At 40.8% G+C, this 17,742-nt stretch overlaps 4 protein-coding genes across 13 annotated transcripts in view; 2 read left to right on the top strand and 2 right to left on the bottom strand.

Moving 5' to 3' along the window:
• iqsec1a (IQ motif and Sec7 domain ArfGEF 1a) overlaps window positions 1–5,368 on the top strand; it is a 96,919-nt gene extending 91,551 nt beyond the window's left edge. For 6 of the 7 annotated variants that reach the window (XM_085144915.1, XM_085144916.1, XM_085144919.1 and 3 more), the window contains 2 exons: window positions 299–348; window positions 1,693–5,368. In XM_085144915.1, the coding sequence (XP_085001041.1) occupies window positions 299–348; window positions 1,693–2,220 (578 nt within the window). In that variant the 3' untranslated portion in view covers window positions 2,221–5,368. The remainder of the gene's footprint in view (window positions 1–298; window positions 349–1,692) is intronic. The other variant, XM_085144921.1, reaches the window with a different exon arrangement.
• Window positions 4,017–13,218, bottom strand: LOC146494536 (haloacid dehalogenase-like hydrolase domain-containing 5). Its single transcript, XM_085144932.1, has 8 exons — window positions 12,314–13,218; window positions 11,388–11,591; window positions 10,579–10,691; window positions 10,382–10,475; window positions 10,259–10,292; window positions 9,944–10,118; window positions 9,621–9,809; window positions 4,017–9,231 (listed from the first exon to the last, which is right to left on the bottom strand). Exons 1-8 carry the CDS (start codon window positions 12,431–12,433, stop codon window positions 8,835–8,837), a joined length of 1,326 nt encoding a protein of 441 aa, XP_085001058.1. The 5' UTR covers window positions 12,434–13,218; the 3' UTR covers window positions 4,017–8,834.
• Window positions 6,065–13,652, top strand: gp9 (glycoprotein IX platelet). The gene is made up of 2 exons (XM_085144940.1): window positions 6,065–6,194; window positions 6,419–13,652. Exons 1-2 carry the CDS (start codon window positions 6,160–6,162, stop codon window positions 7,155–7,157), a joined length of 774 nt encoding a protein of 257 aa, XP_085001066.1. The 5' UTR covers window positions 6,065–6,159; the 3' UTR covers window positions 7,158–13,652.
• cnbpa (CCHC-type zinc finger, nucleic acid binding protein a) lies at window positions 13,344–17,092 on the bottom strand. Of its 4 annotated transcripts, XM_085144945.1 has the most exons (6): window positions 16,963–17,000; window positions 15,861–15,923; window positions 14,968–15,088; window positions 14,776–14,841; window positions 14,489–14,687; window positions 13,344–14,329 (listed from the first exon to the last, which is right to left on the bottom strand). In XM_085144945.1, the coding sequence occupies exons 3-6, from the start codon at window positions 15,083–15,085 to the stop codon at window positions 14,212–14,214; spliced, it is 501 nt and encodes a 166-aa protein (XP_085001071.1). In that variant the 5' UTR covers window positions 15,086–15,088; window positions 15,861–15,923; window positions 16,963–17,000; the 3' UTR covers window positions 13,344–14,211. The 4 variants fall into 4 exon arrangements, with proteins under 4 accessions (XP_085001071.1, XP_085001075.1, XP_085001070.1 ...); XM_085144949.1 differs by lacking the exon at window positions 15,861–15,923 and having other exon boundaries at window positions 14,974–15,088; window positions 16,963–17,092; XM_085144944.1 differs by lacking the exon at window positions 15,861–15,923 and having other exon boundaries at window positions 16,963–17,091.
• Window positions 17,093–17,742: the final 650 nt, after the last annotated feature.

The following is a 17,742-nucleotide window of genomic DNA, read 5'->3' as shown; positions in this document are numbered from 1 at the left end:
CAAACATCTTTAGGTATTGCTTGACTCAGCCTCCGTATTGCGATTTAAGAACAAAATAGCTGAAATTTGAACCTGAGTGAAGATGTGCCTTCCCCATAAAGAAAACCACAGTACCACCTGTCAACCACCACCTTCTCAGACCTGAATGCCCTCCCCCCTACCTGCCCATATTTGGATCTTACTCACAGTCACAATCCACTGCACTGCCCCCTATGGGACTGGTGGGCGGCCTAAACGTGTGTAGTCGATCCAGAAGTGCTGTCGATCTCTAATCTCTGGTATTGCATGTCTCGGGCAGGCAAGCGTGGGCGTCGCAGCAGTGCAGGATCACTAGACAGCAATGTGGAAGTAAGTTGGAAGCAGCTGGTATCCAAGCTATTCTCTATGTGATGATGTGCACTGTGAAACACTCCACTTTATTTTTGGTCTTACACCTTCTTTGCTTCATAGACTCAGTCCATTTGTTTGGATCATTTATTTTTCTTCCTGGGATGCCTTATAACCTGCTTGCCTCAGTTAGTGTGCATGCGTGGGTTGCCTGCCTCTGATCCTGCCCCTTTTTTGGAAGCCAGAGAATTTCCCTGATTTGGTCATGTTATATGACCAATATACACTTTACCTTCAAACAAGCATGACTCTACTAATGCCTCCTTTGAACCCTCCCCTTGTCGCCTGTCTCTGTCTTTCATTCAATCACATCCAAGCGGTTTTCATTTGGTTCTTCTCTTTGGCAGGGTCGTAGCTCTGAAACTAGGAAACTGTACACCCTCTCCAGCCTCTCTCCCTGTCTGGGTCTTTCTGTTTTTCTCTTATCCACAACCTCTCTTAAATGATGTAAGTTTCAGGGAGGAATGTAGCCTTCCTAGCCAGGGGTCTAGCAATGGGTTTCACATGGACTTAGAAAGATGTGGATTTCATTCATTCATATTTCACTCATTTCATGTGTCCATTAGTTCATGTGTCCAGTTGTAGTCTTGGACGCTGTAAAATTCATTCTGCTTTCAAAGGCATCTTGTGGTCTTTCTCCAGTCTTAGATGAAGCATGTGCCAAAGGAAAAGCCTTTTTTAGGAGAGTCACACCTGCATATCGAGTAGTGTTGGACCCAAAACATGGGGAAAAGTGTCCAGGCGTGTTGAGAAGTCTGCACATGAGCGCCTAGTTCCTCCTGCCTTCTGTCTTCTAGATGAATGCTACTGTGTGGATGACGAGTTTGCCTGCCCCACCCTCTGCATGTGGAAACTATGCCTCATTTGATTATAACACGTTGCATGTGTGACTCTTAGAGGGGTTGGCACATTGACTACAGTGAAGAAGATTTTTTTTTCTTAACTTCCTTAATGTAATGAGTTATATTCCTAACAGTATTTATTTAATTTCTCTTGTTGCAGATTTACTGTATGTCAAGGCAGTTAGTTCCCATACAGCAAAACCTTTTTTTGGATTTAAGCTCCCTTCATCGTGAGGTCTTTTTCCCAAGCTAAAATTTTCCTAGTGTTGGTGCTGCCTCTCATGAAAACATTTTTGGTTTCTCATTTGCATGTCCTATAACATTTTGCTACTTGTTTATCTGAAAAAAAGAAAACTGTGAATTCATCCTGCTGGTGCCTTGTAGCTATAATTTAGTGTAGGTGTTCTGCAGTAGCGCAGTGTCTCACAGACGCGCTGTTACCTTGTTTTTTTCCCTCCTGCAGGGGTCCATCATTAGCAGTCCACACACACGAAGGAGAGCCAACACGCCTCGCGAGAGCGTGCCCCGCGGCCATCCATCCATCCCTAACTCGGCATCGACTTCCATCCTCGGGTCGCTCTTTGGCAGCAAGCGAGGGAAACCGGCGTCTCAGAGCCACCCTCCTTTCCCCCAACCTGGTCACCCCACTCTCATATCGCACAAGCCCCACCCGACCAACCTGCATCACACTGCGCAGGTGGTGCACGCAGTGCAGACCCAACACCACGGCCACCATCCCCAGTACTGCACGCAGAATCCCCCGCCTTACCACCACCACCACCACTACCACCCCCCACCTCACACGCAGTACCACCAGCACCCAGCCTACTCCTCACACGCACACCAACATGGCCATTCGCAGCACGGCCATTACAGCCAGCATTCCCACCACACCTCGCACTCGCAGCACTCTCACCACCACAGTCAGCAAGTGGGTTCGGCGCCTGGTGGACCCAAACCCAAACACAGTGGCATCAGCACCGTAGTGTGATGCTCCTAACTCAGAGAGGAGAAGCAAGGAGGGAACTTATTGAAGAAGGGACATTTGCTTACACCAAAGGGACTGACAGCATAACTCTATGGCCTGTCCACTGTGTTTCTGCTGCTGTGATGGAAACCAATCACATGCAGCCACCTTTTTTCACTTCCAGGTCCAATAAATATATGCAGGATGGATATTGGACTCAAATCTTCCACTAAGGGCCTTTACTAGCTTGCCTGATCAGGGACTTTGGTCCCATCGGGGTTTTGGGTGTGCTGGGTATGGGTGGGGTTCTGCACAGGAAGATGCTCTTTGTTTTCCACAAACACCACCCGGCCGTGACATCTGAGGAGAAAATAGGCTTTCTCACCAAGCTTCTCCCTGCTGCTCCATTCCCTCAATAACCTGTCTTACCTTCACGTAACCACGGGGAAAAGATGGCCTGAGACGAAAACTCAGCTGACTGTTTTCTCTGTCGCAATGACATCATTTGTCGTGCTCAGCCTTTAGGAAGTCAGTTTTTCAAATCTTTGGTTTTGCGGATCCCAACATCATCTGAATGCTATTTGTTGTTGACTCCTGTAGAGCTCATATGTAGTGAAAAACCTAGATGTAATCATTTCACACTAAATTAAATCAAAGGACAGGTGAAGAACTTGACTGAGTCAGTCATAGTAGTTCTAGTGCTGTATTTACTGTAGATGACAGCTATATGTGTTGTCTCCTAGCTCTCATAAATAAATGTGCCAATTATTACTGCATAATCTATTTAGTCAAGACTTCATGTACAGTATATTGTGTGTAAAGTAATTTGTAAGATTATACTTGCAATTATTATCAGCAAAAATGAACTTTATCAGTATTATACTGACTCTATGGTAACAGGATGTAGATCTGAAAGGAGTGAACTCCCATTTAGTCCGGCTGTTAATCTATTCTGGAATTTTTGCCTTTCCAAATGGATTAGAAAGAGTCTCTGGATGGCAGCTGTTGCATATGGGCCTCAAAATGCTGTGCAGTCACAGCTGAAGCTTCAAAGCAGACTTCACTTGTCAACTTTAGGAGCCGATAAAGTAGGTCGCTCGTTAGCTCTGCTTTCTTCCAATATTGTGGCTGCATAAGACGTAACGTAGTGAAGAATAACAGCGAAAAAGGGATTTCCAATGCTATGTGGCTCTGTTTCTGTTACAAAAGCAAAGTGCTGGATATGTTAAGTCTGTTGCCTTTAACATGTGCAACATCTGCCTCCTTGACTCTCAAAATCAGAAACATTTCTTAGCTCTTCTTTTTGCCTTGTTTAGAATATTTTTTTATTCACCAGGATTCGGTGAGTGAATAAAATCAGTTCTTACATAGTGAAGTATTTTTTCATCTTTTTTTCTATTATATGTGCAATATCTTTGTACTGATTTTGTACATTAAGAACAAGCAAGGTGTCCCTCCTATCTGTGCATTTTTCGTGTCGCGTCATTATTTATTTATTTCGGTTTTTTTGACCCCTGTCAAGAGTCTTTTCTCAGTAAATTAATGTCTGGCTGTCCTCACGGTCTCATTAGAGGTACAGACTTGGAGTTCAGTGGAATGTCAAGTAAGTGATAATTTTGCATGTAATGTTGTTGATGTGAGGCTATCCTCTGCACATTGTATAACAAGTCAGTGTTACCATAGCAAGTTTAAGTGCAATCATGTTCAGAAAATGCAGACTTGTACTGAAAGTGGAGGTCTCTTATCTTGTCGTCCAGGACAAGATTCAGGTGAAAAAATAAATCTTTTTTTTTTCATTCAAAATAAGGAAAATATATATATATATATATATATATATATATATATATATATATATATATATATATAATACACAGTTCACAGTGGAAAGAAGAATGTGTGTATATATTTTAATAAAAGGGAATATACTTCTCCTTGGGCTGAACAGAAATATTTTGCTGGATAAGCACATTTGAAAGAACACTTTCATTGTTTTCAGGAAATGCAGTTACAATATACAAAAATGCAAACTGAAGAAACAAACTGGGTATATGTAAAGAATAACTTTCTACATTCTACAAATAAAAGTCTATTCTAGTGTGTAAATTAGTGACAGTAAACTGTTTGTCCCAATATTCAGGTTGTAAATGTATCTTAACATTCACGAAGAAAAACCATCGCCATAAGTCAGGCTTACTCTCACACGTTTGTACTCATGTGAATTAAGACGGACATATCACATACTGGACATTAATGATCAGCTGAATGTGTCGCTCCACTGATATCGTATCTTTGCTATAACTCTGATATCTTGGGATGATTTGAAACTGTTTAATCTGTTTATTTTTTGGTGTGTGTTGTAGTTCTTCAAATGTCTACAGTCATTCTTTGCGAGAAAGTACCCCGGCAATGCACTGCATGGATCTGATGCATCATGTGTCCTATTCACTGTGAGCTAATGGGGGGAGACAAAAAAAAAGTTGACCTATGAATTTTGACTTCTCCTTTGGTTTTGATTAGGTTGGAATTTTCAGATGTTGATGTGTTCTTGTTGTTCCATGTTAGCCTGGTTGTTACTAAAGCTCAGCATGCATTTCATCAACAAAGCCATTGTGTAAATTATAAACATGAAGAACATTGCACTTCCTTAGCTGAGGGCTTTCATCGTGCAAACAGATGAGCTGCTTGGCTTAGAGGGTTTATCTTTATGACGCTGTTAAGGGACCAAGACTGGGGCTTAAAGGAGATGTACATAATGTGTATACGATCAGTACTCTATTCTCAAGTTAAGATCAGGATGTATATACAGCACCTCATGGATGGATGTGAGGGGTGATATATGAACATATCGACTGTCTCTGCCTCCAGCAGTGGTGAACTGACATTTGCTGTAGAAATCAAAAACAGACTGTTAGGAAGTTTCCTGCCATTTACATCCAGCTCTCTTTTCATACATACAACCCAGCGTACACACAGACAGATGACACACATCCTGCTGCAAGCTGTTCAGTCTGGCGTGAGACACATTATAAAAAAAGGAGGAGAGAGGAATGGCCTCATTTATATGTGCATTCTGTTTGTACAGTGAGTAGTGAGTCAGTAAGACCCCAGTTATTGTAAAACTTCAACTGTGACAATGTTGAACGCAAAATAAACAAATATATGACTTATGGTATACGTGTGTCGTTTGTTGTGACTCCATGGTTAATAAAAATCAATCTGTCTTCCCCCTTTTTTCGGGCCAGGCATTTCACATTAGGGTCTTATCATTAGCCTCTCATATCTCCCAATTCCAGACTTTCCACTAGTGTTTCGGTGTTTCCACTAGAGGACATGAATAAAAATGACATGAGATCTGAAAATCTGTGCCATGACACCACCTATGGGTGAAAAGTATACACAATTCTCACAAAGACCGGCCTGTGAAAATGGTTGTGCCTACACTTACCTTTCAGCTTTAATCCAGTTTTGTAAATCTGTAAATGTGATACTCTCACTCTCACTGTCCATTCTGCTTTGTAGCTCAACATTTCCATTAAGAAGCGTTTTCTCCTTGCCCTCGAGCTCAAACAGTGTTAGGTTTCCAAAAAATTTCTTATGTGCATTCTAATCCTCACAAAGCTTTTCATGCTCAGAGCTGTAATTTGCCGCAAAATGCCCCTCGTGCCCTCAGCATCGCCGTGGACGCTAGTAATAAACATTCTGTGGGAGAGTTTCAGATGGCCTCGCCACTATTTTAGTAGATAAACTCTTATCTCTTTTAAGCAGATGGATTTCCTTCATGTCGTAGGCGCTATAACCGTTTGTCATTGGTGGAATCCTCAAACTGATGCAGTTCTGTATTACGCGCGTGATTATTGTGAGCTTAGCAGCACATCCGTTACAAAACGGGGATACCTCGACATGGGGAGCATTTCTGAAATATTCTCGGGCTCAGATTTTGCACTGGACTAGGACGGTGGCAGTATGATGACATTTAAAGATGACTGGCACTCTGGAAGGTTTGTAAATTGTATATATATCTATATTTAATGGGAGGTTATTCCTTCTTAATATTTTTTTCTAAAACTTCAGGCTATCCATGAACAATTGAATTCACCTTACACATTATTTCACTCATGCACATTAAAATTTCAGTCTCTATAGCATCTTCTAAACCATTTCACATGAGACATTTTCACATTAAGCAGTTTTATTGTACTTCAATCTTTTTCTGATCCTATAGGATGATCTTCAGTTTGAGCTTAGTGTTCTTCCACGTCCTGGTAACACACAGTATCATTACGCCTTGCCACTGTTCAACCCTCGGGCCTGCTGGACTGGTAGTTAACTGCAGCGCTTCAAACCTCGTGGAGGTGCCTAATCTGCCCTCTGACACCACAGAGCTCCATTTGCAGTACAACCGGCTCACCTCGGTGTCTCCAGGCCTGTTTGACAGATATACTGGGCTGAACAAGGTTTCCCTGTCCAAGAACCCTTTCCACTGTGATTGTCAAATTCACTACCTGAGGAACTGGTTGCTGAAGAACAGGGCTATTGTTTTGAAGGAGCCCATTTGCTTCAGTCCAAGCTCTGTGGCTAACAAAGCCATCACTGAACTTAGTGACAACTACTTTTCTCACTGCGCTGTTGCAAACTGCACTAATGGGATATACAACATCATAATAGGAGTAGCGCTATGCTGTCTCATTGCTCTGCTTCTGTGGAGCTTGAGTCTGGCCAGAAATTCCAATTTCACTCTGGATATAGATGAGAGACACTCAGGATTCGAGGCCGACTCCTTACGTTCACTGAAGCCCAAACACAGGAAGAGACTGCACACTGGACTATCAGAGATCAGTGTCGACTCAGAGTCTCTCGGTCATACGGAGGATCTAGATAGGCCGCTTCTCAACATGGATTTACTGCCACAAGTTTTGGATGCATTGCACAAGAAGCACAATATAAAGATAAAGGCTACCTGAGTGATCTTAGTCCACTTGAGTTACTCTTAAAGATAAAGGGTACCCTAAAATATCCTGGCTTTTTGAAATAAAATGCACGTAATAGTAGCCATTGGCTTGCTTGCCTTAATCATTTTTCTTTAATAAATAAAAATCCCCTGCTGGTAATTCTCTTGTCCTTGACTTTTCACTCTTTTATTCATGTTTTCACACCTTAAACTATAACAGACCCTTAATTGTCCTTTAAGTCCTGAAGGATTAAACTCTGAACATTTTGGTTATTTTGTAGATGATGCATCAAAAGCTAGTTTTTTTTAAGTCATCTGGTCAATATTGAACTTTCTTTGCAGTCATGTTTTAGTGAAATATACTATACCTTTCAGTATTTCAGCTTCTTTAGTCATTATCACCCAGTTGTGCAATTTACAAATCATTTGACCCCTTTGCTCCTTTGATCACCGCATGTAGGTCCAAGTCCAAACCAATGCATTTCAGCTTTTAGCTTCTCCAACAAAACAAGGGCACAATCTTTCATGATTCAGCAAACAAGAATTCCTTGGGGAGACACATTTTGTTGCTTTGTTTTCTTATAATGCTGTTTGCTTTTAATCAGAGAAATCTTTAAACATTTGACATTTTTAAATGCACCAGAACATTTTCTGACTTGTTGTGCGAAAGTTGTTCATCACAGTTACCCTAACCTTACTCTGACCCTAACACATTTATCGGTCTGCTCAAAAAATTAAGCGAACGCTAGAAAAACACATATCGGCTCTTTAAATATTCAAGTTGAAACATACACATATACTAACAGACACTGCGTAACATCTTGAGAGCAAAATTAAATGACTCATTGAAAACCGAAATCATCAACCCCCTCATGTGCTAGATTCAAAATTACACCAAAAAGCAAAGTTAAAAACTGTTCTCCTAGTTTTCTGAGCAGTATTTACATACAGTATACACGTATAAATTTGTCTTACGAGTGGTCTGTCAGTTATACTAAGAATGACTTTCTAAATTATAACAACCATGTTATGGAAGGGTGATATGGTAACACAAAGATGAAAGGCTGATCTGTGCAAAAACTGGTCAAGGCTGTCGAAACTGAAACTGTAAAGACAGTGCTATTAGAGGAAAAGAAATTGCACATCAAACAGTGGTTTTAAAGATACAAGAATTACTCTTATATTCATGCATAGATTTACCATGACAAATGGGTAAACAAATAGCTAAAAATGCAATAACAAAAGGTCACCGTAATAATAACGATTACATGTTAATATGCTTCTTAAAAACACTGTCATTAGCTTGTAAATAAATATAGGATGGCTTCAGGGTTTGTAACAATCTAGAACAGTAGTTTTATCTAACAAAGATACTTAATAAGGTCAAATAAGGCAGTTCTTATACATTTCCTTATTGGAAAAAAAGAAAAAGAAAAAAGAAACAGGTAATGACTATCAGAAAAACAACAACAGTTATTTAATTTTTTTTTCCTCTGAAATCTCATTTATTGTTAAATTTTTGGATGACCTATATTATGTCAATGCCCTGTCAGGTTTTTAAACAAAGTCCACAGTGTTAGGCTTCTAGAGGTCTGAACATGAAGTGGTACTACCAGTTTAATGCTCGCTTTCCCTCCCTTTCCCCCTGCTTGGATCTCCATGACCACACGAAGCCTGTTGGCTCAAAATACTACTGAGGCACAAACTTTTCTTGCTCAAAGATGAGATCAACAGCTTCTGCCACATCCTGCACGATATGGCCTGGCTCCACGAGACCAGGGTCAAATATGAAGTCCCGGTGCCCGTGGAACACAGTCTCCTTGATGCAGTGATTTGCATCAGACGGCACCTCTGCGTTGGGGTTATACACCCCTGTACAGACTAGGACAGACTTACAGGAAGTAGCAGAGGGCAGAGCAAGCTCGCTTTCCCACAAGCTGTCAATCTCTTCCTCCCTGGGCACCGCCGTGGTGGACCCAGTGGCAGACACCATCTTAGCAACAGCTTTGGGGTTTTTTCTCGCAACTCTCTCCTCCAGGTAGCGGTTGTACAGATTGGCTCCATAGATGTCAGTCATGAGGTTATCCCTAAAAATGCAGAAAAAAAGGGTATTACTCTGTGCCCCAGGCAGCATGCATGAAGTTGACCTATATATATCAGTACATGTTGAAATGTGTGTGTGGTTTTTTTCCTGGTGCTGAATGCAAGTCACATGAATTAGAACAAACAATCAGCTAAAAAAAAAAAAGCTGAAGTGAAACATGCAAGTCCCCAAATTAAAGCATGACAGAATGACATGCTAACTAACACACGTAAGCATTTAAAAGCGAACAGTTTTCTCATCAAATTATTGAGCAACATTTCAGTAAAATCTTTTTCTTTTGATAGCCTATCTGTCTATCAGACAGCATGATAAGTGAGTTCTGGTCTTATGTTAAGTATAAAGGCAAAACAGAGTTAAAAGCTGGTGTCTCACCCTATAGCATATAGGGAAGTAACGGGAAGTTCCCACTGCCTCTGCATGGCCTGGCTTCTGATGAGATACTCTGCAAAATGGTAAGTCAGCTCACTGGGTTTTCCCATAAGAGCCTCATACTTCAGATCTTTGCCGGTTATCTTCTTGTAGATGTTCTCTAGACACACAAGAAATGTCCCGTGGCCAAACCTGGAACAAAATGAGACGGTGGAAGACAGATATGTCAGTACACTGATTTGATTACTTGAAATACTGTTTTAGTTTCTTAAGTACAATTTTTTTAAAACATTTTATATAAAAAGACAGATTTTTGTAACGTTTACCGAGGGGAATGTGCCTCAGCCATCCACATGAGGTCCATGTTGCAGGCCAGCAGGTGAAGGTGAGGAGTGTTTTGGGTTTGGTGACTACTACTGAGGTTACCATTGGTCAACAGAACGTCAACTATCAGCTGCAGGTTGGTTTCCCATCGGATCGGCTCGCCGAACAGAACCACAGCTGTGTGTGCAATTCAAAGATTAGAACAGCGTTCATCAAAATTGCAAGAATTTCAAAACTATCAAAGCAGATGTTAGTAAGTGTACCATGTCAATGACAAAAGATAAATGTTTAATTTGAGAAGAGCCAACTGTTTTTACCTTCAATTTTAGGAAGGTTGACAACAGGATTGGACTAAATTGAAAGAAGGGAAATTAAAGTCATGACATTATATTATACATATTTCCAACATCATGTTTGTGCACCAGATTGTAAAATCTCACCGGCAATTTTGGTCTCCTGTTGTGATCCACCATGTCCAGCAATGGGTACGATTCTCTAAGCATATCAATACTGATTACATTCTTAAAGCCCACACTAAAGACAGAACGTTAAGGAGAAATGAAGAAGTAATACTCAAGTTTAAATGTAAATATATAAATTATATTGTAAATTTAAACAAAGCAGATTTCTAGGATACTTTTTAGCAATTTCCAGGACAGGTCCTTGTCCTGACACCAAGACACACTTGTCATGGAACTTCTTAAACATCCTCAGGGGACTATGGGACATGATAACTTGGTCCTGCGTGATCTGAAAATAGCACAGTTGTAGTGAGGTTAATAGCAAAGGAGTCAGGTGAGACCAAATTATCCAAAAATAATCAGAGATAAAACGCAACAACTTCAGTTTCAGTACTGTGCACAAGTCTCAAGCTACTACCCATTTCTTTACATTTTGCTTCCAAAGAGCCAGATTTTCTTGTAAAATTTTAAAGTGGTCTTGAGCAATAGTGCTCCAGGCTTTCCAAAAGTCTTTCAAAGTTTTTCTTTGAACACCGACTTCGTTTTTACTCATTTTCAGTCCAGTCCTTTTACCTGAACATTTCCAAAAATAATAATTGTTGTTGTCATTCATTCAAGCATAAAAAAAAAAAAGGAACTCAAGAGATGAACTAGTGTTTTATATCTACAGGTTAGCAAATGGACAATTTTCAGTCTTCAGCCTATGTTGAAAAAAACAAACAAAAAGTGGCGATAGCAAATATTGACTTTAAAGCTTGTTAAAATTGTACAAACTCTGTACAAACACATGTGTTTGTACAGAGTTTGTACATTGTGCATCTTTCAATAAAATTATGCATCCATTTCTTATTTTCCTAGCAAATTATTATTTCTTTTTTAAATAAGGGGAAACTGAAAAAGTTTTGAATGCACTGCATGCACACACCAAAGAGCAGGGGATACACCATTAACACCATTAAAACTTGCACAGGAATTTAAAACTCACAGGCACTCCCAGTATGTGAGAGAGCTGGTCCGCTTTTGTTTGTCTGAGGCAATTCCCTGCATTTGTGACAAAAACGACTGGCACCACAAACCGTCCCTGAGAGTCGACCAACTTCTCAAATGCTTTTGTTGCCGCAGGGATTGGCATCCTCCCTCTGACAAGCACGCCATCAATGTCGAACAACAGCCCAAACCTTGGCTGTGGCTGCAGAAGGGAAGGACAGACACACACTGATCAGCCAAACAAATAAGAACTTTTTTAAGCGGGGAAACAACATGAGTGATTAATAGCAGGCAAATTATGTAGAATAAGGGTTCACTGAATAACCAATGGGTTTGAATGATGTCTTAAAGAGGATAATCTATTACTCTGTACAGTATGACATTTCCAATCACACTGATCATTTATCATTTTACATAACTTAAATTCTTTGTAGGCAATCATCATTATCATCGTGTAAGAATGATAACAATTGGTTTCTATTTGACGTCAACATGAGAGACAGGAATCTATAGTGAGAACTGCTATGGTGACACAGCAGTACACAGGCCTGTTAGCATATTACAATCAATCTTACAATATCCCAAACCTCAAAATTCTTTCCCCCCCTGGAGCTGGGACTAATTAAAACAAAGAAAGAACACAGTGTATCAGTGGTTGTTTTTCTCATAATGGGAGGGGGGGGGCAAAAATACAGCGAGCTACATCTGCTGCTGCCCCTGATGTCAGCGCCCCTGTTTCATCCCTGAGCGCATCCACAGCTGAGAAAGTTGCGAGCAACCCCGCACGCCACGTCGATACGATACATTGTAACAAAAGAACAATGCGAGAGAACAACAAACAAAGTACCGCCTTGTTATCAGTGTCAACGACATGTTGTTTGCCTGAGCCCGAAGCAATAGCAACAGCAACAGCTCGAACCGTACCTTGCTATTAGACTGAGTTCCGCAAAGCCCGCACCGAGAACCGACAATCCCAGCTTTACGACTGGCTTGGCGGTTACTCAGGGTGTACAAACCCCGGTAAAACGGCAGGAGTCCCCTCATCTCCTTTACTTACCCACCGGGTTAATGAAGAAAAAACAAAATAGACAATAATGTATAAATCTGAACCCCTTATGAAGCGTGAGCCGGCTCGCACCGGCCGCGCTGGCTGGCTGGCTGGTTGGGCTTGTTTTCTCTCATATATTTTCTCGTCTATAATTTGACTGGTTGAGACCAGATGACGACATATGAGGAGTAGGAGGGTCTTTTGCTGCATCTCTGCCGGAAGGAGCTGCATCTGCACCGCAACCCCCGCTGCCATTTTAGACACCGAGGTGGAGCTTTCCATTTCTTGTACGCACAAGACACGCATGGATCACAGGGGCCGCAGAGCAAAGACAAAATAGAACTCATTGATCACCGCTCATTGTCATTCCGGATCAAGTATATGTACAGCAGAGAGCTCAAAATGCATGCGGATGAATCTTATTTAGCAATGACAAACACAAATAGGTCGGTTTAGTTGCTGATGTCACATGCGGGAGTACGTAGAGTCCAAAAATTGCCAGGAATGTGCTGCAGGAAGCCTGATAGGCAAAAGCGACCCATCCAGTGAGGGAGTGTTTAACCATTTCTTAGTGAAATAAATATGTCTGCTCATGTTAAACACGGAATTTTCTGGATATAATACTACAGATGTTTTGCAACTGCAGACTAACAAAATGTCTAGATTAATATAAAATACAAGATCCAGCTTTGCATGTTGTTTAATCCCGCAATAATCTGTAGGTTATCTAGCAGATAATCCCTTATTTGAACTTCTAGGACACAAGCAGCAGCTCAAAAGTTTATCTTCTTGCACAAGATGTTCAGACGAGTTGAGAACAGAAGCATCTGTAAAGATAAAACGTGGCAAAACGAGCTGTGGTACATGCTGCGTGTATTGCAAAAGAAATCAGACAAGAAGATCCTCCCCGTGCTCCTCCAGCTTTATTGATAGTTTAAAATTACATTTCTATTTTCTAGGACTTCAGTTGCACTTTCCTTCCGACTTAAAAACTGAGTACAAGCAAATGGTATTTATACAGTAGTCTAAGTGATATTGTACAAAAATAACATTTTTGATTTTCTGTGAAAACATTTTTCATTCCCAAATAACTCCTAATTCTGCCGTTCTGACAACTGTTGATGTTAAGTTTTGCCAAGGTAAAAAAAAAAAAATTCCAAAGCCATTTTAAAAGGAAAAGTCTGCCTTGGACTACCGTGTTACTTAAATTGTAAACAGATTTCTATAAAAGAGCATGTTTCTTTTAACAACTCCAAAATTTTTATATCTTAGTAATATAACATGTAGTTTGTTATCGCCCACTTAGCTGCTGTAGGGCTGAAATGCATCATGTTATGAACTGTTTCCATGTCATACTCTCTTGGCCAACTCATATCCCACTAAAACAAACCAAAATGACCACACATGGAAGTTTGGTTTCCATTTACTCCCTTCTTCTATCTCACTTTACTGAGATACACTTCCACAAGCTCAGAGGTCCTATAGATTCCCATATGTTTAGTCCCGTTTATTCATCATCTCTGGTCACCAGTGGCTTGGAAAGGGGGGTTCTTTAACAAAGCATTATACATAACACCGCTACCAAACTAAAACATTTTTTGTATTGAATGCAGAAAGATATTTTTTTCACCCCTTTCTTTGTATTACATGTCGAGAGGCTCACTGGCCTGGGACTAGCCTCTGTTAGCCAACCTTTGGCCAGTGAAGAGGATTCAGAGAAAATAATACAACCAACCATCAATCTGAAAAAAGGAGGGGCAACAGAGGGCACTGATTATGCGGTGGCTTCAATGGTGCACTCTTTTGCCAGGTGGCCTGCCTTTCCGCAGTTGTAGCAGTTAGTCTCGCTTGCTTTACTGCAATGTACAGCAACGTGACCAATCTCACCACACCTGAAAAAGAAAGAATGTGGTGAGTGCGATAAAAGCAGACTGTAAAATTAACACAGAACCCACGCATACCTAAAGATTAGAATTGGAGGGCTTCAAAATAGTAGACAGTTTGTCAAACTGTAGCACCAGGCTTGCTTCTCCAAACAGAACAATATTTACCTGTAACATTTCACCTTATCGCACAGCTTCTGGATGTGGCCAAACCCACCGCAGGAGTAGCACTTCTGCTCATTGGCGTGATCGCAGTCACGGGCCATGTGACCAGCTTTCCCGCAAGTGTAGCAGAGCTGCTCTCTCTCCTTTTTGGGCTCCTTGCAGTCCCGGGAAATGTGACCACTCCTGTGGCAGTTGTAGCACGCTGATCAGGGGAAAAAAATGATTAACAAAACATTTCTGGGAAAGATTGGTACCAAGTAAAACTGAAGAAAAACAATTGGAATTCACACCATCCTCAGTTTGGTCACAGTCCCTGGCCATGTGTCCTTGGTCTCCACACCGATAACAGAACAGCTCTGTAATGACACAGATAGATAAGCAAAGCAGAAAACTACAAGAATTGACCTTTTCCTTTCATTTTCACCCATGCCTTCTATAACTAAATCCAGTTTATATTGGGTGTGGCAAGAATAGTATAGTACCCTTGCCTCGTCCTCGTCCCCTGCCACGGCCACGCGAACCACTGGCATTAGGGCAGTGCTTGACCCAATGTCCAGAGCGGCCACATCCAAAGCACTCACTGTTGCTGCTCATCTCCATTACCTTCAAGAAAAAACAAAACAGAAATTAGTTAACACATTGTTTCATGTACTCAATGATCCTTATGAACATTTACTTTCAGCTGTTTTTCAGTTGTTCGCTTTAGCTTTTGTGTCAATTTCAACAAAGACCCCCCCCCCCCTCCCCCTTGGAGAATGTGGCTATCATCTTTGGCACTCTCCAAACTTCCAGTTTTGATGTGACCATCAAGTCCATCTTAAGTCCAACCTCTGAGAGGTACATGTATGGACATTGTAGATGAAAGAGATGCCCTTTACTGGTGCTAAATTTGGATACCAGTTTGTGTTACATTCTATAGATGACAGTTTAAGTTTAAAATGAAGTTTAAATGTGAAATCTGCACATCAATCTAAATCCATCTCTATGTGCAGACCACTATTTCACATTTAGATTATCAAAAAAATCTTGCAATTTAATTGATGAAACAATTTAAGGCTAAACAAAAAAATTCTGCCACAAATACCTAACATCAAAAAGTACATGAATATAACAAAAATAATAATGATTTTCAAGGGTGGTCAAAGTAGGCTAACTCTTATTGTCTCGTGTTTGAAATTGCTTATGCCAGAGTCAAACAACTTTACCACACAACTGAAACACAGTTACTACAGGAGTCATTCTAGTATAATGACTGGGGGGGGGGGGGGGGGGTCTAATCTAAAATCAAACAATAGTTTTTGTTTTTTTTTTTCTTCCAAGCTCTAGTCTATCATAACTGACCACCAGACTACACTGAACTACTAAGCTAACTTACAAGGCTTCCTCAGCGAGATCATGCTGTAATTGCCCTAGGTCAAACTTCTGTTTGCTGATAGTGCTGAAGATATTCAAATCAGGAAGAATGTGAGTTAATGAGTAATCAATTCTCCCGTATTACCCACCCAAAAGAAGACCTGGGGACACAAAATGACTCATATAGATTTTATTGACTTTGCATACAGTGAAACGTGTTTCATTTTTGCTTTACTGTCCATCCAAGTGTCCGTCCCACTTCAACTTTCGTCACTAAACGCCTTCTAAAATTTCGTATAACGTTTACCTACGGGCCACATGGGGACACCCAAAGCGCCTCGATTTGATGGAGAAAGCCGTGATGAAGTAATCCTCGTTAAAACAATCAATTTAATGCCACCCACTGCTGACTGCTACGTAAATAACCACGAAAGCATGCTTACTTAGAAAGCTAGCTTCAGAGGCCAGCATGTCGCATCGTTGATTTGTTGATTTAACGCCTTCAATGATACCAGCAAACTCGAGGTACAAACAATAGCACGATATCCCGAGTCGTTTTAAAAAAAATAATGTATGTCTGTTAAATGTTCATATCTGACTACATGTTTCAGAAATATTTTGGGCTTCCAAAACAGAAATCAAATACCAAAGGTTGAAGCTACGCTAACACGGGCCTAGTCACGTTGATTTTTCTGCGTACTCGCGAGACACCAATGCTGCTGGCTAGCACATGCTAGCACACCACCTCACGACCACGATCAAGAAGCACGGTTCAGTCGACGATCAGTCCTCTTTCCCCATATAGAAAAGTGTCTCACCCACTGTTACAGCTATACATTTTCACAATACATTGTTTTCGCGGGCATTTGAGTAAATTTACCATAAGTATAAAATTTCCCGCGCAGGGAGCAAACACCAAAGTCGTTGTGACGAGCTAGCATTAGCGGGCCTGACCAAGATCCCGACGCTTCGTTGATGAGTCTAAACTAAACCAGTGCGTATTTAAAAAATCGTTTAAACGCTCAAGTAACGGTTAACATCAATCTTAACATGCCTTCGTTTCAAAGTTAAAAGATATACAACGTAAATTGATGAAAGTATTTTAATGTCGTTTTATCGCTTACCTTGATGGCTACCTAGCTATGTCAGTGTTTACGCCTCCTTCTTTGCGCTACATGCGGTGCGAGCAGGAGTTCCTGAATTGTCATTCAACGTATCCATTAAAAGCTCGCACAGTCATTGGTCGACTACTCTGCGAGCGGCCAATCAGACGTGAGAGGCTCTGGACACCGCCTCTGCGAATCAGCCAATCGTGGCTTTAGAACGGTCCCTTTTCCCTTAATCGACTGACCTTATTTTTCCCCCCTCTTCATGTTCAACATTTAAAAGCTTCTTATCAAAACAAACGCTAGAGAATGTTATAGTCTTCGCTTTACCTGCACTACACTCCTCACACTGCTACTGCGACTGCAATACAACACAGCGCTTTTATTAACTATTAATAATACGCTCTTCAAAAATTAACCACATGTGAGAGTCACAGCATGGATACAGTAGGCTTGCCTATACAAAATGCTCACAGTTCTTCATATTTAATCTGGAAACTGAAATGGTTTCTACGTGACAGTTTTTATTTATCATCTTGCTTCAGTTTACCGAGGTTAATTTGCCTATAGGACTGAGCAAGTTAAAAACTGGTTGGTGTGCAAGTGTTCACATAGGCCACATCTAAGTAAAAAATCATAACAAGTACAGCCTTTGCTCTCACAATATTTAATAAAAATGTTGGCTGTACATGTATGCCCCTATCATAGAGACTTGAGCAGTTTGATTTAACACAACTTAAATTAGCTGAGAAAGATTTCAGAAGCAACTTTGTTTACAAAATTAATACAATAAGCATT

This window comes from Neolamprologus multifasciatus, chromosome 20, assembly GCF_963576455.1.
Source record: "Neolamprologus multifasciatus chromosome 20, fNeoMul1.2, whole genome shotgun sequence".
In the NCBI taxonomy this organism is placed as follows: Eukaryota; Metazoa; Chordata; class Actinopteri; order Cichliformes; family Cichlidae; genus Neolamprologus; species Neolamprologus multifasciatus.
Note: the sequence above shows the minus strand (reverse complement) of the source record. Positions and strands in the feature narration are given on the sequence as shown.

Coding starts and splice junctions, on each gene's coding strand:
- gp9 (XM_085144940.1), top strand. CDS start 6,160: ATGATGACATTTAAAGATGACTGGCACTCTGGAAG. Junction 6,195..6,418: donor GATGACTGGCACTCTGGAAG/GTTTGTAAATTG, acceptor CTGATCCTATAG/GATGATCTTCAGTTTGAGCT.
- LOC146494536 (XM_085144932.1), bottom strand. CDS start 12,433: ATGAGGGGACTCCTGCCGTTTTACCGGGGTTTGTACACCCTGAGTAAC. Junction 10,293..10,381: donor ACAGGAGACCAAAATTGCCG/GTGAGATTTTAC, acceptor CTTTCAATTTAG/TCCAATCCTGTTGTCAACCT. Junction 9,232..9,620: donor ACTTCCCTATATGCTATAGG/GTGAGACACCAG, acceptor CTGCATTTTTAG/GGATAACCTCATGACTGACA.
- cnbpa (XM_085144944.1), bottom strand. CDS start 15,085: ATGGAGATGAGCAGCAACAGTGAGTGCTTTGGATGTGGCCGCTCTGGA. Junction 14,842..14,967: donor GGGACGAGGACGAGGCAAGG/GTACTATACTAT, acceptor GTGTCATTACAG/AGCTGTTCTGTTATCGGTGT. Junction 14,330..14,488: donor GATAAGGTGAAATGTTACAG/GTAAATATTGTT, acceptor TTTCTTTTTCAG/GTGTGGTGAGATTGGTCACG.